The 22,882-nt window shown below is 32.3% G+C and overlaps 3 protein-coding genes across 3 annotated transcripts; 1 reads left to right on the top strand and 2 right to left on the bottom strand.

The window, feature by feature from the left end:
• Positions 1–6,575: 6,575 nt before the first annotated feature.
• Positions 6,576–7,518, bottom strand: LOC125424172 (BURP domain protein USPL1). The gene is made up of 2 exons (XM_048480970.2): positions 7,462–7,518; positions 6,576–7,313 (listed from the first exon to the last, which is right to left on the bottom strand). Exons 1-2 carry the CDS (start codon positions 7,516–7,518, stop codon positions 6,576–6,578), a joined length of 795 nt encoding a protein of 264 aa, XP_048336927.2.
• Positions 7,519–13,771: 6,253 nt separating this feature from the next.
• On the top strand, positions 13,772–16,240 carry LOC107426824 (adhesin AWP1). The gene is made up of 2 exons (XM_048480969.2): positions 13,772–13,894; positions 14,438–16,240. The coding sequence occupies exons 1-2, from the start codon at positions 13,850–13,852 to the stop codon at positions 16,028–16,030; spliced, it is 1,638 nt and encodes a 545-aa protein (XP_048336926.2). The 5' UTR covers positions 13,772–13,849; the 3' UTR covers positions 16,031–16,240.
• A 1,803-nt stretch (positions 16,241–18,043) lies between these two features.
• LOC125424171 (uncharacterized mitochondrial protein AtMg00810-like) lies at positions 18,044–18,691 on the bottom strand. Its single transcript, XM_060811190.1, has 2 exons — positions 18,447–18,691; positions 18,044–18,317 (listed from the first exon to the last, which is right to left on the bottom strand). Exons 1-2 carry the CDS (start codon positions 18,689–18,691, stop codon positions 18,044–18,046), a joined length of 519 nt encoding a protein of 172 aa, XP_060667173.1.
• Positions 18,692–22,882: the final 4,191 nt, after the last annotated feature.

Genomic DNA, 22,882 nt, shown 5'->3' with positions numbered 1-22,882 from the left:
AGTAGTGAAAAATCATGCACCACAAACATGGGTGCATGTGGATGTAACTCACGTCGGAAAAAGTACAATTGACAAAAAGAAAGCTCGATTCAGGAGAGGGATAAAATTATAATGGGGTTTGTGGGCCTGGTAGAGACAAAATTGTTCCAGTCCCTCTACATGCCAGCTAGCTAAATGACGTTCTATATGCATATAAAAAGATAATAATATATATTATTCTTATCAGATCATAATTACGAATATTATTGTACCTAATTAGCATAATTGATACAATCACGGATAATTTTTTTTTTTTTTGGGTAATGACACAACCGTGAATAAAGGTGACAGTGGGAACACAGAAAATATCTATAAATTAAGCAAGAATTCTGAGAGTATATGATTTATTGATAACTATTTAAATAATTATTTTACATACAAATTTTATTGTTAAATTATTTACCAATAATAATAAATAATATTTTTAATAATTTTATACATCCACCATTTTCTAACCGAAATAACAACATAAAATGTATGATTTCTTAATTAAGATACTTCAAAAAAGGAAATATAATGGTAATGGTAACGTTCAATCCCAAGATAAAATATAATTACACATCACTCACGAAAAAGAACATAATTATACGTCCATATCTAATAAGATGTGACAGCCTTAAATACTAGCAACAGAAAGTATCCCGAAACAAGACACGTTAAAGAAAAGGACGTTATCCAAATTTTAAAAAGAAAAAGAAAACTGACACAATAAAAACATGGCATCAATAGAATATTTAATATAATTTCAATTTTCAACAAAGTGGTCCCGAAACATAAAATGCCTAAGTTCCCACTCGCTAAAATATAAATTAAGCTAAAAGACGTTCTATGTACATGTAAAAATAATAATAATGATATATATATATTTCGGTAGCGACACAACCTTGAATACAAGTAATAAAGTGAAGATAGAAAATATCTATAAATTAAGCAAGAATTGTTAGGACGATATATAATTTTATATACCCACCATTTTCTAACCAAAACAATTGAGTAAGCATTACTAAGAAAGTGAACAATCTGTACTCTTCTTAGATCATAATCATGAATATAATTGTGCCTAAATAAATAGTATAATTCAGCAATAATTGTCAGGAAAAGGTGATGATTTATGTACACGATCATAAGTGTACCAGTAGGGATGTTGGATTTAAAAAGATGAATTGTGATAATGAGTATGAATGGGTGTAAAAGATACTAGCAAACTATCTAGTATCCAATTTCACATCATCTAGTTATGGAATAAAGATGGTTCAAATATAATGATAGTTACTTTTATAATATTAAAATTTTTTTAGAATGGTTGGTTTCAGGATTCAAAAAAATTTCAAAGTTAAGCGTACTTAGGCTATAATAGTTTAAGGATAGATAATCTCCTGAGACCTCCTAGGAAGGTCTTAATAAAAAGACCCCAAATATGTGGCTATGAACAAAAAATTCCTAAATGCATGATTGTTATACTTAAATAAATAAATCAATTAAATATTATCATATCACCTATCACATCATGGTAAATAAATTTAATAAACATTTTGGTAACTCCATTATTGATAAAAGAAATATATAAAATATTATTCCATTAAAAAAATATATATTAATTGATTATTAAGATGGAAATAAAATTCAATTTACTTTTCAATTGTAAACTATAATTAGTTAAAATAATTTTTATATGTTCTATTTGAAATTAATTTAATAGTTATTTTGGGGTGCCTAATACCTTATGACTATATAAATGATAACAAAAATTTGAGGTGCGGGGGGTCATGGCCCTCCTGGGCTTGCAGGTCCCTGTTTCTGTGTTTAAAAAAGGAAAAATGATACTCTTTGACGAAAATGATATTTGAATTTGTTTATTTTAAATATCTGTTTATTTGTATATGTTAATTTAAGGTAATTTACACAAACTCCCTTTATATTTTTACTTTAATAATTTACATTAAATGTGTTTTTGTCATTATAAAAAATTGAACCTTATTGATCATCATATTTTAAAGTTACCGAGAAAAATAAAATATGTTAAAGAAAATTGAAACTATTAAGAGAATATATGCAATATTTTTTTTAAACAAATGTATATGAAAAAACTTTAAACTTAAAGTAGAATTTATGTCATTACATTTATTATTATTATTATTATTTTTTAAAAAAAAGGGTTTCAAATAGATCAACATGAAAAACTCAAGAAAACTTGACAATTGATAATAGACTAACATCAACACTTAGGAAAAAAAAAAAAAAAAAGGAGCATTAGCAACGGTATTGTAGCCACTAAATGTTGTGTGGTTAAACTAGTTGTAGCAATAACAAATAGCTTTTAGGGTGGCTAAAAACTTTTAAGAATAATACGATTGTTAAAATTAGTGCCAAAAAATAATAATGAAGAACCGAGCCACATGACTCCTCTTCTAGTCACGTCAAACTTCTAAGAAACACAAATGATTATTGTTGTTAGGGCTTGTCTAAGATTCTTTATAGGAATCCTAAACAAACTCTGATCTCAGAAAAATCCTATTGAACCTTTTTATGGAAAATCCAGCAGAATCTCTCTTAAGGTTTGAACTCACCTTAAAATTTCCTGCATAAAAAATACACTCTTATAAGCATCACTTTATTCCTCCCACCTTACTACAATTTGATTCCACAAATTTTAGCACATCAAATAACAAACAGGGAATAAGTGGAATATTAATTAACAAATCTAGTGCAGTATATAGAGCATCACATTATCTACAATTGAGAATAAAATTTCTTACAACACAAGGTAGAAAAATTACAAGATGAAAGGAAAAGAAAGAAAAGCTTCTTAGAGAGCAGCAACGAACGAAGACGTCAAACTCGCCCCGCTGATCAACATCTGCTAACCTAGGTCTAAAGGAACAGATTTAAAAAATATAAGATGCTAATTATCTCAGTGAGTGACCCTATCTACCACAATAATAATACTCATAAAATAATGTAATAAATTTGGCTAATTAATAATATTAGAAAATAGCATTTTCACTCAAAGTCTTTATGATTCACTCAATTGAAAATGTTCCCCTTTAAAAACCTTTCACAAAACCCAACATTTTATATAACCCAAAAACCAATAAAGTTATTAACCAATAAAATAAATAAAATACAAAAAAAATTACAATATAAAATAAACACTTCGAGATTAATATAATAACAAATAATTGAATTTATAATAATTATCATAAGATAAAATACAATCACAAATAAATCAACCAAGCCAACATTTAATTCAACGTATAATCATGACATTTATTAATCAAGCCAAGGGAATAATCAAGGAATATTAATAAATAAAATGCAAATAATATGCCACAAGTTAATGTAGTAACAAAATTGATTTCAATAAATAATTTATAAAAAAGTATGCTTAATGATTTAATAAAATAATGAGAGACACCATAGAAAACCTTTTTGATTATCTTAAATTTATGTAAGCCTTGAAAACATGGTAAAATATATTTTTGGAAACAACTTAAATAAATAATAAAATCACAATTAAATACTTTTAATTTTAAATACAATTTTGAAAATATTTAATTTTTGATAATTGGTCTGGGAAAATATATCGACGCACACGCTATATACCAATGATGCATGATAGTATCCAGCGTCCCAAAGCACCACCTGACGGGGAGGTTAAAGAGAGAAACCTGCATCCAGGCCATCCTAGTATCCCTGCAGCGCCGATGCTAAACTCTCAATCTCAGCCATGGAGGGGGGCGACTATGGCCAATATCAAACTTGCTTGCTATCGATCCGATGGCAACTACATGAGAGTACACAACCTACGCACTCCTCACAATCCGCCCGCGTGCCAGTCACATCCACAACTACAGAACACCGGTATTACATAGTGCGTCTTAAAAACCATATATATATATATATATATACCATTTTCAAATATCAAATTTCATCATTTCCACTGGATTTAATATCTCTCTCCACATCCATAAATTCACTTTAAAATCCATTATAATTTCATTGCTGCAAATATACCAAAATTCCAGTGGCATAAAATCAATCCATAATCTTAAATCTAACGGCATATATATATATATATATATATATCAAAAATTTTCCAATACCATAAAATAATTTTCTCACCATTGTTTTAATGCATAATAAAATTTAAATAAATATTTTCTTCACATCCTCCAAATTCAATACAATTGAAATTCGCATAAAAATCTACATATGCATAAATTCATATAAATATATTTTTATCAAATATAAATATTCTGCAATTAATTTCAACAATAATTTTAACTATAATTTTTTTTGAAAACCCATAATATAAATTTTGATGCACAAGTCCACATAAATCATCCTCAAAATTTAATTAATAATTTCCTTAAAAATTAAATATAAATAACACATTTTTCAGGAATAAATTAACACTGTATGTATATATTTTCACAACCTCAAAATATAATTTGGTAGCATCTCATATATTAATATTAGCACAAATGGGAAATGTAAATTATATAACCAATTTTATTTTTATTTTTTATCAAACATAAATATCCAACACATACAACATATTTATAAATTAATCAATTAATACAAAATATGCATAATTTAATGTTTAAAAATAAATTTGAAGTTGAGTGACTCGCCTCAAACACGCAGTTCAATCAAGATCCTCCATGGGATCGATTTCACAATTCACACGTGCCTCTAAAACATCAAGATTATACAAAACCAATTAAATTAATATTTTAATCAGGTAATTTATACAAGTGTACCGGGTGATTTAACACTAACGTTAACCAAAATTTGCAAACGATGTACCGAATCGAAGCTTATAACACAAGGATCACGGATTGAGTCTTACCTCTCGAAGATCAGATCTGTGGTGATCAGAATCTCATCGGAAATATTTTGGGTTTAATGTGCTCAAATCTCTCAATCCGTCAAAAATTGAAGGAAACCAACCTCGGAATTGGAATCGGGGAGGTCAAATTAGTGGGAGAGGGTGGGAGGTATCATCAGAAACTCACTGAGGCTGGATTTTCCGACGAGCCACCATGGTCATCAAAATCTACCACCGACGGCGGTGTGTCCGATGGCCACTGGTCGTGAAATTTGGTGGGAAGGTAGATCGGAGGACTGGTAAGCTAATGGGACTAGTGGTGAAGTAAGTAGAGATCTGGTTTAGGAGAAATTGGCCGAAGAAGGAATCGACACCGCCATCAAAAATCGTCTCGATTCGAACGCATCAGCGATTGATTGGCCATGAAACTTAGGTGGTCAGCCGAAAATGAAGGATGGGTGGTGGTGGTCCAGTGCATGAAACAGTCAGGTGGTCGAAAAATGATGAATGGCAATGGACGGTTTCCTCTCCCTCTCTCCTCTATCTCCTTTTCTCTCTTCTTTCTCTCATTTCTCTCTTTTTGCCACCTAAACCTCCCTTCGCCCAATCAAAATGCCTCCTGTGGGTGCCACTGTGCACTCACGAGTTGGTAGGAGTTTTGACATGTGGCACTACTATTCACACACTCACATATCGATGAAGAGTAACCGATGTCTAGAAAAAACTTCACGGGTCCGAAACGTTCAAACCATATGTCCAAATCAACCATACCGCTAGTCTATGAACTCGTATCGATGAGTACTTCACAACAATATATAAGTCAAAGCTCTACTTTGCAAGAATAAAAAGTCAACTTGGGCACCCTCGGACAGTTCGGATCTTAATTTGGTTTGCTCATAACTTTCAAACCGTAACTCCGTTTTCGATTTGCTACTAGTTTGCAGACTCGAATTGATGCATACTTCACAAGGTGCCTCAATCAACCCAGAACTCTACCTGAATGAAAATGTAAAAGTTTGACCTCTCTCGATCAATGGTGGTCAAACCCGATCAACTTCAGTCAACTTGAGAAAATTATGATGTACTTCAGGACGGGGTGTTACAATTGTTGTCTTCTAGATAGCCAAAAGCGTTGTTCTCTTAGGGTAATGTACTTGGTAAAAACAATGAGATTGTTACTCGAATGTTCCATAGGGATTATTTTATATTTGGAATAGTATAATTTTTACCAGAAGAATAACAAAACAATTAAGAATTTTGCTTGCATAATTCTTGAAGTTAATTTTTAATATCGCATATTATATATAAGTTTAAAAAAAAAGAAAAAAAAAGATATACATATACACCCCATAACGAATCTGCAATACTTATTAATAATGCATATTATATTGATTTGGACATTGCATTAAACATTATTCTTACAGATGGATGTCGACGATGCACACAATCAGGTCTTTGGCAAGTTGAGAGGCTCATGCTACATACAGACTCGAAATGTTCCAATGTCATTATTCGCTATGGTAGGCATATATAATATAGAGACAGCACATAGACCAAGCATTTTTTTTTATTTAAAATTTTTCCACGGCTTATTAGATTACATAATTAAGGACGATTTTAAACACTACAATAAAGGGAGTACCCGAGTACATGCGTGCATAAGCCTAATAAACAACCAAACTACACATTATCGTTAATTTTTAACCTAAACAGGGTTATGAGGGCCAAAGAAATGGCAAATCAAAATTGTTCCAGGCTTGACGCTGAGGAGTTTGAAAGAAATGTGATCCGGTGCCCATTGAGATGTATCAATGTGACAAATAACAAAAGCATTAAGTGCATCTCCGACGTTTTGACCAACGATCTTGATCTGGTACACCCTACTTGTTTGGCTGTGGCACATATATACTATATAAGGGTAGTCCATAATATGGAATGCCACCACTATTGGGCTATGCACCTCTTTGATGTCGAGGAAAGTGTAGTTCTGATAAATGCTGACTGGTTTTCCTAAATGAGTAGTTTTTATAGATCTGAAATCCACCCCATATTGTCCTCCTCCTAACATAGAGCTCGCGAATTCGATGAAGGATTCTATGGAAGTTGCACAAGTCTTTTGCTCCCCCTTTGTGGGTTCCTCTGCGCAGAATCTCAGGGTCCTCTCAGCTAATTGAGCCTCTAGAGATCCTAGAGCCATCCCGAAGAGCTGAAGAATAAGTAGAAGTTCTTTTATTGAAAACAAGAAATGATTTGCAACTTCTTTAGATAGAAACGGAGGTAAAGAAGAAGGGTCTCTGGTGTAAAACTGAATGCCCACTACTTTTCCCACATAGAGATCATCCACAGTGAAGAATCCTACTTTTCTAGCCCCATCCAAGGGATCATCACCATCATCCTGCTGGTGGTTGTGGTGCTGGGAATAACCATTTCCAATACTGTACAACTGCATAATAGAATTAATTTAACATGGGAAATATTGTAAATTGATTAGATCTTCAAATATATATACGTGTGTGTGTGTGTGTGTGTGTGTGTGTGTGTGAATTATATTCAAAAGAAAATATTAATTAAAATGAAAATTAAATTATTACCGTCAACAAGGAAAGATACATGATGAAAAGAACACAAGAAGCAAATCCCTTTGCCATTTTTCTAATTTTCTTCGCCGTCCTTACAATTTCTCTCTTGGTTTTTCAAATAAAGGTGTCCGTGAAAGAGGATATATAAGAAAGGGGAACGAAACATGCCTTATGAGAGGGATATGGATACCTTTCCCTTGAGAGGCCTTTCCCAAAAAAGTCCAGAGAGGCCTTCCTGACAGGGAACGTAAAATCGTGAGGGGTAGGATTGGGCTCACCACCTAGCTTCCGAAGCGGATAATATCTCGGTTGGGTCTGGGAGGCTCAGACTAGTGGGACTGGCAGGTAAAGGGGTGGGACCCCTAACTACTGAGAGGCCTTTTAAAACCATACGGACTGGGTCCAAACCGGACAATATCTCATGCGGATGATTAGAATATTTTATAATTAAGTAATTGAAAAATATGTTTGTGTAATTGACATTATGAGAATTTTCCATTTAGATTTTATTCCCCATTTATGATAATTTTAATAAATGTTTGGTGCCAAAAATATATTTGGGAATTTAAAGGATTTGTAGTTTTAAATTCTCTTAATTACTGTTATGTTTATTATTAAATTTATTATGCATAGTTGTTTGAATTTAATTATATATGGATTTATGTGGTGTGGATTTATTCTTTTAATTTGAAAGAAATTATCTCTTTTAAATTTATGATGCATTGATGAATTGTGAGATCCTACATCGGTTGGAAAGGAGAACGAAGCATGCCTTATAAGAGGGTGTGGATAACTTTCCCTTGAAAGACCTTTTAAAACCGTACGGACGGGGCCCAAAGCAGACAATATCTCATGCGGGTGGTCTGGACTGTTGGAAAGAGAAACGAAGTATACCTTATAAGAGGGTGTGGATACCTTTCTCTTGAGAGGCCTTCCCCAAAGGAGCCCAGAAAGGCCTTCCTGACAGGGAACATAAAACAGTAAGGGGTAGGATTGGACTCACCACCTAGCTTTCAAAGTGGATAATCTCTCAATTGGGCTTGGGAGGTTCGGGCTAGTGGGACTGGCAGGTGAAGGGGTGGGGCCCCTAACCACTGAGAGGCCTTTTAAAACCGTGCGGGCTGAGCCCAAAGCCGACAATATCTCATGCAGGTGGACTGGACTGTTACAGTTGGTATCAGAGCCAGATCCGGATCGGTGTGCCAGCGAGGACACTGGGCCCTAAGGGGGATGAATTGTGAGATCCCACATCGGTTGAAAAGGGAAACGAAGCATGCCTTATAAGAGGGTATGGATACCTTTCCCTTGAGAGGTCTTCCCCAAAGGAGACCAGAGAGGCCTTCCTGATAGGGAACGTAAAACCGTGAGGGATAGAATTGGGCTCACCACCTAGCTTCCAAAGCAGATAATATATCGTTGGGCTTGGAAGACCCAGGCCAGTGGGACTGACAGGTGAAGAGGTGGGACCCCTAACCACTTAAAGGCCTTTCAAAACCGTGCGGGTTGGGTCCAAAGCGGACAATATCTCATGAGGATGGTCTGGGCTGTAAAAAGGCTGTAAAAAGATTCAAACAGCATATGATCGGTTCGAACTTGGCTCTTAAAAAAAAAAAAGGAACCGAGTTTGAACAAAAAATGAAGCTCACCAGGCAATCTTGAGTGATAAATGAAGCTTATGAGTAACTCAAATTTATTATTTATATATATTTATATAAAAAAATTATATTATGAATTTAAGTACATTAAGTATTTATAATCCATAAATACTATTTTTTTTATATTTTAAATTTATAAACTTTTAAAAATTAAATTAATTTTATAATAAATTTATTGAATAATTGAAATATATTACCTATTAATATTAAAAAAATTTATTTTGAGAAAATAGATATTCAAGTTTTAAAATTTTTACAATGTTATAATCTAAGCTGATTTAAACTCAAGTTTTTCATGAATAAGTCAAGTTGAGTTTAAACACTTTTAAAATCATGCAAACTGAGTTTGAGAATGCTAATACTTAGTTTGACTCGGCTTATTACACCCTCTACTATAAGATATCATAATAGTTTACCAAATAATTGAGCACTATGCTAGTGTATATATATATATATAAAATAATTCTACCTCGATAAGAGAAATTTATATATATATTAAGGCTTATTTTGAAAAATTTTACTATAGATTCCATTGGATTTTATTTTTGTTTCACTCTAGCACCCTATTTAGTCAAATTATTGGTTTACTTATCTATTTTACTCAATATTACATTTCTAAAACATTCTCTTTTTTATCCAAAAAAAATAAAAATAAAACCTTTTTCTCTTTTTAATATAATAAAAACAAACATATTTACAAATAACAGTTATTTTTACAACATATATATCTTTAAACAGAGATGTATTTCTTAAAATATATATATACATATTAAATAGAGAAGGTTAAAATAAAATTTACCATATTGATATATATATATATATATATATTATAATTTTGAAGATTAATTAACATCGCTAATTTAAACAAAATATCAATTTGTTAGAATTGTTTAAAACAATGTTAAACATCAATAAATTATTTTATTTATTTATTTTATTATTTTACCTACATTTACCCTTTTTTTTCTTTTTCTTTTTTACTATATTAAAGATACATTCTAGTAGTACTATAAACATTAGGCTAAAGGATTGATTATGCAACATAGTGATATGAGACCGTTTGAAATAATAATAGAGCTTATCAAAGACTCAAACCAAACTCTCGAATTCACATATACTATAGCTAAGTGGTTTGATTTCGCCAAGTTATCACTCTCAATGCATATCTATGATTCAAATTTTGTAAAACTTTAAACTATGAAAAACACTTCCTAGAGTAGTCTTATAGGACTTTTAACAAATTAGTAGAGCTCTTTAGCATAAAAGTTAATTGCGCTACCGTATAAAGATGAAAGAGAGATAATGTGATATGTATCTCTTGATTCTTACAATTATTTTGATTTTTTTGGTTTATATAACTTCTATTTCTCCAAAAAAAAAAAAAAAAACACACACACACACAGAGATGTTATGATAAGTTTTTAGTATAATATATTATATGTAAATTTAATAAAGTTAAAACTAATATATATTTATAAATTTAGAAGCACGATAAGAGGGAAATATACCTTATAGGTAGGTAATGGAGGGGTCGACTCCTTTTTATTTTGTTTTTTACAATTTTGAAAGTTTTGATTTATTATATAAAAATTGGGAAATGTCGACATCCAATAAATATCAGTTAAAAGAAAACAATAGGATTATTTACCTTGTAGTAATGACTGACGGAAAATTATTAGTGAAATGTCAAATAATTAAGCGCATTTATTTATTTAAAAAGATAATAATAATTGTTTACTTGTCTGTCATGATTCCCTTTTCGTTTTCAGGTGGAAGTCTGTGAGGGTTCCCATAATATTATGTTTGGAACATTATTTTAAATACCAAGATATTCTAAACTTTAAAAGTAGCCGTCGGCTCATTATTTTAATGGATATAGTTATTTTAATTCATATCCTTATTTGGTAATTTGGTACTTTAGTGATAATTTTTTGCCTGAAAACAGTTAAAGTATTAATTAGTTACAAATTATGAAAAATGTTTATATTTTAATTAATATATTAATTTTTTTCCTCTCAACTTGCAACACTTTTAAAAGATTTTAAAATATAAAAATATTCAATTTATATTTGCATGGAATCCATAGAACTCTAGTATTTAATTTAGATTATATAGACTTTATAAGTGTTCAGTTAAGATTTTTTAATAATTATCAAGATTTAAGGATATTTAAAAAAATTTTAATTTGGAAAGATTTTATAAAATGATAAATTTTATGGGATTTTAGAGTGTTAGTATCAGAATCAAAGTCCCTCACATATCCAATCTCATGGTAAAAGCATTTCTTATAACTCTATTTATTATTAAATTTTTTTAACATATAGAAAAAATAAACAACTATCAAACTAATGTGGAAGGAAAAAAAATCACTGATACCTGATTTCCGAAAGATAAATAAATAAATCACTGGTCCCTAACCGCCAGCTCTCTGTCATGATGGAGACAAAACTCTTATTTTACATATATTTCTTTTCTTAATTTTCTTAAACTATATTTTTTATTTTGCATGTTTTTAAGAGTAACACAATGTACATCCAAAATAATAATAAATGAATATTTATTTATACATAGCTTAATTAATCTTACTTTTTGTGAAAAATAGATATTTAAATAAAGTAAATATTTTAATACAATTAAACTAATAGATATAATTAAATATAAAGCTACTTGATAAACATTAGTAGACTTATTAATTCCTTTAGTGTTATTCATTTATTTATTTATTTGGGGATCAGCACGAATTTTGATGAACTGTAAGATTTGTTTTAAAAAAAACAAAAAAAAACAAAAAACCACTAGTAGTTTAATGTCTAGACTAACCTTACTTGTCGGTGGAAATTATTAATTAAAATAAGTAGGATATCATTCCTTTCTGGGGGTAAAGTGTTGGACATTATTCTTGAACACAAAGGGGTAGGAGAAAAACTTGCACGCTCTTTGAGTGGAGTAGTACTGGTGCCGCCGTTTGCGGTGGGCTTTACATCGCTTCACAGCTTTCAATATTGACCGAAAGTGTCTGAAGATGATTGATAGAAATAATGATTTCAACTTCACTGTTGAAAAATCGAGCACCACAAATATGAATTAATGATGTTGACACATATGACATGTTATATAGTTATTGAATAAATTTTATTTAACTCTAATTATATAAAGTCAATATTTTAAAAAATTTATTATTAATTTTTTATATCTGTCAAAATAAACTATTTGATAATTTTTATTAATTTTTATATTAAGTTATAAAAGATAAAATAAAAGTAAAAATTAATATTTTATAATTAAATAATATTATAAAAATATAAATTTAATCTTTAACAGATAAAAATTTATAAATTAATTTATTTTAATGAATATGAAAAAATAAATATTTCTAGTTTCGTTGGTTAGCATTATTATTTATAGTAAGTCATTGTTTTGAGAGCATCCAGAAGGGTTTTCTATTTGTATCATATTTTTTATTTTGAAATGTGATTTTTATAAATTTTTTGTTTTGATTTTTTAATATATTTGACTCTTTAAATATTCAAGCCAAATCATTTTTTATTTGTAATTTATATCATTTTCTATTTGATGTTACACAAATTTCAACATCACTAGCACAATTTTTTACAAATGAAAAAGTATGTTTATTGCTTTATTTCATGGATTGGTGTCCCCAGTCCAATATTATTAATTGAAAATTCATTATTCACCCCACATGGATAAGTATCAATTTGGTCATTCTTCCAATTGTTTTTTGCCCCTTAAATTTGATGAAATTAACAAGTAGCTTTCGAATAGACAGTTTTTATATTAAGTTGGTTTTTGGTGAATGGTGGGTTTGAAACATTGAAAATAGATAGCTTACATGACTATTATAAGTATGTTTTGATTTTTTTTTTTTTTAGATATGTGTAATAATAGGGAATGAAAAAAATATCTTTATATAATTCTCCTTAGATTTTTATCAAATTTTCTTTCAAAAAAGTTCGTAGGTAAGCATATTTATGTTGTTTATATAGATTTGATTTTTAAGAACTATATTTTCTAATTTATAATCAAAGATACAATAATATGGTAAAACATCTCCAACTAAGTTTTTTAATTATAATAATTAATTATATAGTTCTTTTACAACTTACTAAGTCACAATATTATTCCAGGGTAAACACTTATGATTGTTTCTACATGTGATGTATTTGAATATGTGAAGTTATCCAAAAAAAAAAAAAAAAAAAAAATTCAAGCGATGCTGGCTTAATTGGTAAACCATTCATATCCATAATCTCTCAAGATATTCGGGTAAATGAAAATATTATTGTAAATGATAATAAAAAAAAACTCTAATTAGGACATCTTTAATTTTTTTAACTTGAGAATAAATGAATTGGGTTTACTTATATTTTAAGTTAGAAAGTTGTAGATATCATTGTTAAATCCTCTTTCATTATATATATTTGATAGTAAGGGAGAGTGACCAATTGAACATAAAGTGAAAAAGCCTATCAAACAAATTGAAACAAAGTTGAGGGGTAGTCCTGTAATTTTGACTTTAGATAATGTATATTTGGATTTACATGCAGAGTGATCAATAGCCCATACGGGGCATGTCTATAAATACCGAGAGCTAAAAACAGCCTCTTCACCATTCAGCAACAAAGCACCTTCGCACTTTACCCAAAAAAAAAAAGAAAAAAGAAAAAAGAAAAAAAAAAGAAGCACCTTTGCACTTCTAGCTTTTCCAAATCCAACTTGTCATAAAGATGAAAAGTTTCTTTGCGCTCCTAGCCTTCTCTTCACTTCTTTTGGTAAGCATCATATTTCTGTTAATGCAATGTCACTAAAAAAGTCTAATCCATATATGATAATAAAAACACTTGGCTATAAACATAGAAATTATCATTAAAAATATGTATTTGTGGCCAAAAAAAAAAAAAAAAAGCTTTTGTTTCTAGCTAAGATTGTGGCTAATAAGACATATTTGTCACTAAATGCTACAAAATTTGTTACTAGACCCTTTTTTGTGATGGTACTATGTGATAAACTAGCTAAAAACAAATTTTCATAATATTGACTTAGTATATCAGTCAACCTGGAAAGAATTATGAGACAATTTTCTTAAGTTGATATTAATGACGAAAATACATATTTGCCCCTCTTCATGACATTCTCGTATTACTTCTTCTACTAAGCATTTCTCTTATGCTACAAATCCAATTACCTGAAGATAGCAATGATGATGAAATGGGAAACATATGATTTATGCATATACATTATGCTTTTGATTTTAATGAGAGAAAAGATTAATAGCTTATTTACTTTGATTATAACTTTTATATATTTTATTGCAGTTGTCAAGTACCATCATAGCAAGGAAAGAGCCTGTTGAATATGTGAAGACTGTCGTGGAGCAAGTTGCTAAAGATCTTTCTGTAGATCCATCATTCGCTGTCCCTTTTTACCGCAGTAACAAAAATGGCCAATCTGTTGACCCATCATCTGCTGTCCCCTTTCACCATGGAAATAAAAATGGCCTTTCTATAGATCCATCATCCGCTATCCCTGTTTATCGTGGTAACCAAAATGGTCAATCTATTGATCCATCAGCTGCTATCCCCATTTACCATGGTAACCAAAATGGCCAATCTATTGACCCATCATCTGCTCTCCTCATTTACCGCATTAACCAAAATGGTCTTTCTATAGATCCATCATCTGCTGTCCCCTTTTACCATGGAAATAAAAATGGATTTTCTATTGATCCATCATCTGCTGTCCCCTTTTACCATGGAAATAAAAATGGTCTTTCTGTAGATCCATCATCTGCTATCCCTGTTTACCAGGGAAACCAAAATGGTCAATCTATTGACCCATCATCTGCTGTCCCTGTTTACCGTAGTAACCAAAATGGCCAATCTATTGACCCATCATCTGCTGTCCCCATTTACCATGGAAATAAAAATGGCCTTTCTGTAGATCCATCATCCGCTATCTTTGTTTATCGCGGTAACCAAAATGGTCAATCTATTGATCCATCATCTGCTATCCCTGTTTACCGTGGTAACCAAAATGGCCAATCTATTGACCCATCATCCGCCATCCCCGTTTACCACGGTAACCAAAATGGCCAATCTATTGACCCATCATCCGCTCTCCTCATTTATCGCATTAACCAAAATGGTCTTTCTATAGATCCATCATCTGCTGTCCCCTTTTACCATGGAAAGAAAAATGGATTTTTTGTTGATCCATCATCTGCTGTCCCCTTTTACCATGGAAATAAAAATGGTCTTTCTGTAGATCCATCATCCGCTATCCCTGTTTACCAGGGAAACCAAAATGGTCAATCTATTGACCCATCATCTGCTGTCCCTGTTTACCGTAGTAACCAAAATGGCCAATCTATTGACCCATCATCTGCTGTCCCCATTTACCATGGAAATAAAAATGGCCTTTCTGTAGATCCATCTTCCGCTATCTTTGTTTATCGCGGTAACCAAAATGGTCAATCTATTGATCCATCATCTGCTATCCCTATTTACCGTGGTAACCAAAATGGTCAATCTATTGACCCATCATCTGCTGTCCCCGTTTATCGCGGTAACCAAAATGGCCAATCTATTGACCCATCATCCGCTCTCCTCATTTACCGCATTAACCAAAATGGTCTTTCTATAGATCCATCATCTGCTGTCCCCTTTTACCATGGTAACCAAAATGGCCTTTCTATGGATCTATCATCCGCTGTCCCCTTTTACCGCGGAATCAAAAATGGCCTTTCTGTTGACCCATCATCTGCTGTCCCCTTTTACTATGAAAACAAAAATGGCCTTTCTGTAGATCCATCATCTGCTGTCCCCTTTTATCGCGGTAACCAAAATGGTGAACAAAACTCTAAAGCCAATGAAAAAGGTGCCACCAAAAATCTTTCCACTGACCAATAAAATGTAGAAGCAGATGATAAGGAAAATCAAACTTCAAAAGAAAATCCAATCAAGAGGATCTCTATTGTTATAATAAAAATAATAAAGGATTGTACTTTGAAGTTTGTGAATGCCGTATATGGCAAAGTGTATTAGTACCTTGAATGATGTATGTTCTATGTATGCTATTTTCTAGTTAAATAAACTTTTAAGGCTTGTTTTATATCTAAATCCTTCTCTACTTTTACATGAGTGGCTTGAGACTTAATTGCCAAGTTTATGAACCTTAACAACAAGCTAGAGTTTATGGTTGCGAAGTATTTTACATTATATTTAGTGTTCTTTGTCATATTAACTAATTTTTAAAAATCAATTAGTTATATATGTATATATATATATATATTTTAATCAATATAATTTCCTAACTTAGATATGCCGCGTCATATATATGTGCATAGACGTGAGTCCAAATTTTAATAAAATTAAAATATTCTAATGTAAAAATGAAATGTTGACAACTCATACTACAATTTTTGGGGTTATTAGATGGAAAAGCTTCTATTACAGAAAATCTGAGCAATTCCTACAAATTTTCAATTGACACAAAAGAAAGAAAATGTCATTGAATGGCCAGCGACTCTGACAATAATGAGCATTGTCACATTATCAAGCATGGCTTAGTGACAATAATTGTCAACCTCACATTAGCATGCCATTTTGTAATAATGGCACAAAATGCCTTACATGAGTTTAAATGATGGGCTTGTTTTAGCATTTCGAGAATTTCCCTTTTCATGTTGTTCATTATGGAATCTCTTTTAATACCCATCTCAGCGTGTAGATCAGCTTTTTTTTTTTTTTTTGGGTCAAGTTGAGTAAACTGAACTAGGACTTGTTGTTTCTTAATGGCATAAGAAGAAGTATAAATTAGGTGAAGAATTCTATATGTAAGCCTTTTCTATCTAACTATTGTATTTGGGCTTGCTATGCATTTGGAAAATGGAACTGAATATGAGATGGAATCTGTTTAAGACTCTCTAACATTGACCATAAATAATCATATATTAACTATAAATATTTTGAATCGAGGTTCTGTATTTGTTTGCATTGCCATTTGCTATTCAGGACATTTGAAGAGTGGTTGAAGGAGAAAGTAGCTAAGACAAGAAAAAAAATACTTGCAGCTCTGTTTCATTTTTTTTACTTTTTATTTTTTATTTCTTATGAGTAACTTGGAGTTCCATACATACCTTTTAGAGTGTCATTGAGATGTTTCTTAAGCCTATCACCATTTTATAATATTTTTATTCTGGGTAGGCTACAAATGGTTAACAAGATTCCTCTGTAATGGCCTATCAGTATTAGTAATGTCTTTAAAGAGTACAAATAATAATAAAGGAAAAATAATATTCTATATACTTCACTGTGTGGTTTTAAGATCAATCGAGCTCTGTGTACAAGCTATATGTCCTGTATATAAATAGACAGCAAAAGGTTGTTTTACAAAGAAAGAACTAATATCTCTCCTACAATATAGCCTACAAAATAGCCTGAATACTACAACATAGCTGTAATAAAGAGAGTTGACTATATACAATTTTATTCTTAAAATAGTTCCTCTAATTTTGGTCTTTTATTTCTCTTGATTACTATTTCCTTTTTGAATTTGTGTTGACCCTTGACATGTGGGGTAGAGATATTATTTGATGGATTTGCAACCTCATCAATTGGATCCCGCATGCCTCTATCCTTGCTTTCCTTTTCTAAACAGGTTACCTTATCATGCCCCCTCAAGATGGAGGGTGGAATGGAATGAACCCCGATCTTGGTTCTAAATGGGATGAACAAGTCTGTAGATAAAGGCTTGGTGAACACATCAACAATTTGAAGAGAAGATGGAATGAACCGAGTAGTAAGAGTACCAAGGGCAACTTTTTCATGAACATAATGGTAATCTACCGCAATGTGCTTGGTGCGCTTATGGAAAACGAGATTGATGGTCATGTGAAGAGCACTCATATTATCATAGAGCATCTAAGGAAGAGAAGAAAGAAAGACACCAATGTTACGAAGAAGAGAAGAAAGCCATGTGAGTTCAGCAGAAGTGGAAGCCATGGCGGGATACTCAGCTTTTGTGCTTGAACGGGCCACTTTTAGTTGCTTTTTGGAGGACCAGGAGATGCAATTTGCACCTAAGAAGACACAAAAGCCAGTGGTGCTACAGTGAGTGGTCGAACATCTGGCCCAATCAGCGTCACAGAAGCTTGTAAGGTTGAGTGAGCTTTGACAAAGATAGCAGAGACCAAAGCTGAAAGTGCCACATAAATATCAAAGAATTCTCTTGACTTCACGAAGATGAAATGTTGTAGGAGAGTTGAAATGCTAAGAGACACGATTGACTGCATGAGTGATATCTAGATAGGTGAAGGTTAAGTACTGGAGACTGCCCATGAGACGTCGATATTCAATAGCATCTATTGGTCGTGTATCATCAACATGAGGAGTAGTTTTGACTGCCATTGGTGTAGCCATATGTGTGGCTTCCAACATTTTGGCTTGAGCAAGGAGATCACGAATGTATTTTCCTTGTGAGAGAAAGATGCCCCCTGAAAAATATCGTACTTTCACACCTAGGAAGTAATGCAAGGAGCCAACATCTTTAATAGCAAACTCTGTACCCATGTGATGGATTAATTTGTGAATGGTGTCATTATCATTGCCTGTTAGAATAAGATCATCAACGTAAATGAGTAATAAAATGATAATGGATTGATTAGTAAAAACAAATAAGGAAGAATCAGCTTTGCTACAGTAAAAACCAAAAGAAAAAAGAAAGTCAGAAAGACAATCAAACCACGCCCGTGGTGCCTGTTTTAATCCATGGATGGATTTTTTAGAGTAGACACACATGATTAGGAAATGTTTGATCAACAAACTCGGGTGGTTGTTCCATGTAGATAGTTTCCTTTAGATGACCATGAAGAAAAACATTTTTTATATCAAGCTGATGAATGGATCAGTGGTGAGTAATGGCAAAAGCAAGAATGAGGCGGACTGTGGTGTGGAAAACTACTAGACTAAATGTTTCGTCAAAATCATATCCTGGAACCTGCGTAAATCCTTGAGCAACCAATCGAGCCTTAAAACGATCCACAGTCCCATCTTCCTTATATTTAGTTCGAAATACCCACTTGGAACCAACTACATTGTTATTAGATGGACGAGGAACAAGGACCCATGTTTTGTGTTGTTGAAGAGCATCAAATTCCTCTTGCATTGCATGAAGCCATTGTGGACTTTTAAGTGCTGTTCGTAGAGTTTTTGGTTCTATAATAGTTGATACCAATGCCATTTGAGAAGCTAAGGAAGGATCATTTTGCAATTTTCGTTTGGTCACCGTTGGGTGTGTGTTGATTGCCGCTGCATGTTCTATGGAAGAATTAGAGAATGGTTAGTGGAAGAAGAAGTATGAGCACTCGTTGAGATGGTGATGATGATGAAGTAGTTTTAGATATATCTAAAGGTGAGTGCATAATTGGAACCAGATGGGTTGGTGGTGTAGTAGGTAGTGAGTCCATGTGGGTTGGTGAGCTAATTAATGGAAGCATATGCATGGGTGGTGTAGCTACTATTTTATCTTTTGGTGAATTAAATAATGAGTCAACGTAAGTAGGTGATGACTTTGATCTTGTTTGATGGCATGTAGCGGTGTGAATTGGTGAGCCAATGGATAGAAAATTAACAAGTTCTCATGGTACCTGTGAAGAAGAAACATTAGTAGTAGCAAAAGGAAAGTTAGATTCATCAAATACAACATGACGAGAAATGTAAACACGTCATGTAGGTGGATGAAGGTAGCAATAGCCCTTGCGTTGAGGACTATATCCAATAAAAATACAAGGATATATATTTTCTTGGCAAATTTATTTTTTCCATAATTTTTTAAATAAGGAAAACAACAACAACCAAAAATTCGTAAGTGATTATAATCACGTTGTTGTTTAAATAATTTAGCATATGGAATTTCAAAATTTAAAGAAGAAGAAAGGAACCTGTTTATTATGTATACTGGGGTTAAAAAAGCTTCTACCCATAAATTAAGAGGAAAATTGGCATGAAAAATTAGAGTTAGTCCTGTTTCAACAACATGCCGATGATTTCTTTCAGCAACTACAGTTTATTGAGGAGTTCCTGGACCAGATTTTTGATGAATAATTCCACATAAATTTAAATGATCAATAAATAATCTTGAAGAAAATTCTCCACCACCATCACTTTGAAAAATTTTAATTTTGTGATTAAATTGGTTTTCTACTAATTTTTGAAATTTTAGAAAACATTCAAAAAATTCTAATTTCTTTCATAAAGGAAATAATCATGTAAAGCGAGTATGATCATCAACAAATAATACATAATAATGCAATGATTGAGTAGAAATAATGGGAGCTGGTCCACAAAGATCACAATAAATCTTTTCCAAAAGGACCTTTGAAATTTTATTTGAAGTAGAAAACGGAAGTTTGCAACTTTTTCCCGTTTGACAACTAGAACACATAGTATTTCTATAAGTCCAATGGGAAATATCAATAACATTTTTTGAATGTAATAAATTTAAAATTCTAGAATTTGGGTGTCCCATCCTTAAGTGCCAAATGTTGGATGGAGCCTTTATTGAATTGAAAGCTTTATGTTCTCTTGCATCTAGAGCATACAATTGACCTTGTTTACGCCCTGTTGCCAACACTTGCTAATCCTGGTCCTTTATCACAAAGCCGGATGATGAGAATTCAAAAGTGCAAGCATAATCTTTAGTTATTTTTCCAACCGATAAAAGATTTTTCTTTAAATTTGGGACCACAAGAGTATTTTTTTAAAAATTAAATTTCCATTATTTATTGGAATATGAGCATCACCAACATGAGAAATTTTCAAATAGTTGCCATCACCTATAAAAACACCATGAAATCCTTTGTAAGGGATTGGATTTCCAGTATTACCTGGATTATTTGTCATATGAGTGGTAGCACCAGAGTCTGCATAAAAGCTTGGATCAAGTTCTTCTTTCAAGGTGAGAGCTGCCAAAGCCTTTGGGACCTTTTCTGATGTATAGGCATGATCAAACCTATGCCAACACTCTAACATAGTGTGATTAGGTTTTGTACAAATTTGACAAAAAATTTTACCTTCTCCTACAATATTAGGAGATTTTGATGGTGTCCCTTGATTTTGGACAGCAATATTTTTTGAACCTTGTTCCTTGGTTCTCTAGAAGGATTAGTTCTTCCTCTAGGAACAAAACCACGTCCCTTTGAATTAAATCTTCCGCTACCACTTCCTCTTTGACTTAAAAAAAAAACTTGATTATGATCAGTTTGTATTCTATGTGTTTAAGGTTCAAAATCAAGTTGATCAGCATTATGTAAAGCCATAATAAAACTATCTCATTTATTGTAACAAGATTATCACATATCAACTTAAATTTCCGCAGATATTCATTTACAATCATTGTGCCTTTCTTCAGCATGGCCAATTTGTCTTTAAGGATATGTTCTTGCCCTTTAGTCATGGGAAGTAATTGATTTTCAACTGATTTCCAGAGTTGATGTATAACACCCCGTCCCGAAGTACACCGGAAATTTCTCAAATTTGACCAAGGTTGACCGGATTTGACCGTCGTTGACCGAGAAAGGGTCAAATATTTATTTTTTTACTCCTGATGAAATTTCATATTGACCAAGGTACCATTAAAAAGTACACATTGTCACGAATTCATAGACTAGTAGCACGTTGAAAAAGGAGCTACGGTTTGAAAGTTATGAGGCAAGTTGAGGTCCAAACTGTCTAAGGGATGCTGGAGTTGACTTTTTATTCATGCAAAGTTGAGCTTTAACTCATGCATAGTTGTGAAGTACTCGTTGACATGAGTTCATAGACTAGCGGCACGCTTAAATTGGACATCTGGTTAAAAAGTTATGGATCTGCAAATTTTTCAAATACAATATTATTTTAATATTATTTTTAAATATGTGAACAGTGTGCCACGTATGACTTATTAAAGGGTGCCATGTGTCACAATGGTGAGATGCCACATGTCAACCATGATTAAATACCATATTATTTTATTATTATTCTATACAATAATATTATTTTAATATTATTTTATATAATTGTTTATTTTTTTCTTTTTTTTCTTTTTTTCTTTTTCTTTTTCTTTTTCTTTTCTTCTCCCCATGTGGGAAAAAAGGGAGGCACGGGACCTTCTTTTCCTTCTTCTTCCTCCCGACAGTCCCTTTCTCTCTCGGTCTGCATTTTTTTCGGCCATCGAACGGCTACATGCGCCAGGCGACGGGATGGCCCACGGCTAGACGAGCTTAGCCGTTGATTCTCTGGCCGGTTGGTCGATGGATGCATTGGGATCGGTGCCCAACATCGGTGACCGGTGCCCTCCCTGTTGGCCGGTTTTCCAGCTGCTACCGGCCATGTGATGGGTCATTTTCCACAAATTCGGGCCCCCTGAGTCCGTTTCCAAGCTCGGATTGGCTCAAATCTTGCTCATTCGTGAGATATGAAAAGAGCCCATTTCAGCAGCAGCTTCACGGCAAGATTCCAGCGACCTCCGACGGCGGTTGGACCAATTGAAGGTATCTTCTTGATCCTTTCATCATAAGCTTCAAATTGGTAACTAGAATGTGAATTATAATTGAGTAATTAGGAAGTTGCCATTGATGGAGCTAGGTTGTGTTTATGTTGAAATTGGGTGGAGATTGGACAAGTCCTTAGCCAATTGCCGTTACATTTGGGTTCTTAATGATTGTTAGAGGTTAAAGATTGTTAGAGGCTAAAGGAATGGTTAATTTTAATTAATTGTTAAGA

Source organism: Ziziphus jujuba, chromosome 9 (assembly GCF_031755915.1).
Source record: "Ziziphus jujuba cultivar Dongzao chromosome 9, ASM3175591v1".
Taxonomy (NCBI): Eukaryota; Viridiplantae; Streptophyta; class Magnoliopsida; order Rosales; family Rhamnaceae; genus Ziziphus; species Ziziphus jujuba.
Note: the sequence above shows the minus strand (reverse complement) of the source record. Positions and strands in the feature narration are given on the sequence as shown.

Excerpts from the sequence above, each read along its gene's own strand:
- LOC125424171 (XM_060811190.1), bottom strand. The coding sequence starts at position 18,691 with ATGGGTACAGAGTTTGCTATTAAAGATGTTGGCTCCTTGCATTACTTC. Across the intron at positions 18,318-18,446 it reads CGTCTCATGGGCAGTCTCCA|CTTTGGTCTCTGCTATCTTT; the intron begins GTACTTAACCTT and ends TGGCACTTTCAG.
- LOC125424172 (XM_048480970.2), bottom strand. The coding sequence starts at position 7,518 with ATGGCAAAGGGATTTGCTTCTTGTGTTCTTTTCATCATGTATCTTTCC. Across the intron at positions 7,314-7,461 it reads TGTATCTTTCCTTGTTGACG|TTGTACAGTATTGGAAATGG; the intron begins GTAATAATTTAA and ends TCTATTATGCAG.
- LOC107426824 (XM_048480969.2), top strand. The coding sequence starts at position 13,850 with ATGAAAAGTTTCTTTGCGCTCCTAGCCTTCTCTTCACTTCTTTTG. Across the intron at positions 13,895-14,437 it reads CCTTCTCTTCACTTCTTTTG|TTGTCAAGTACCATCATAGC; the intron begins GTAAGCATCATA and ends ATTTTATTGCAG.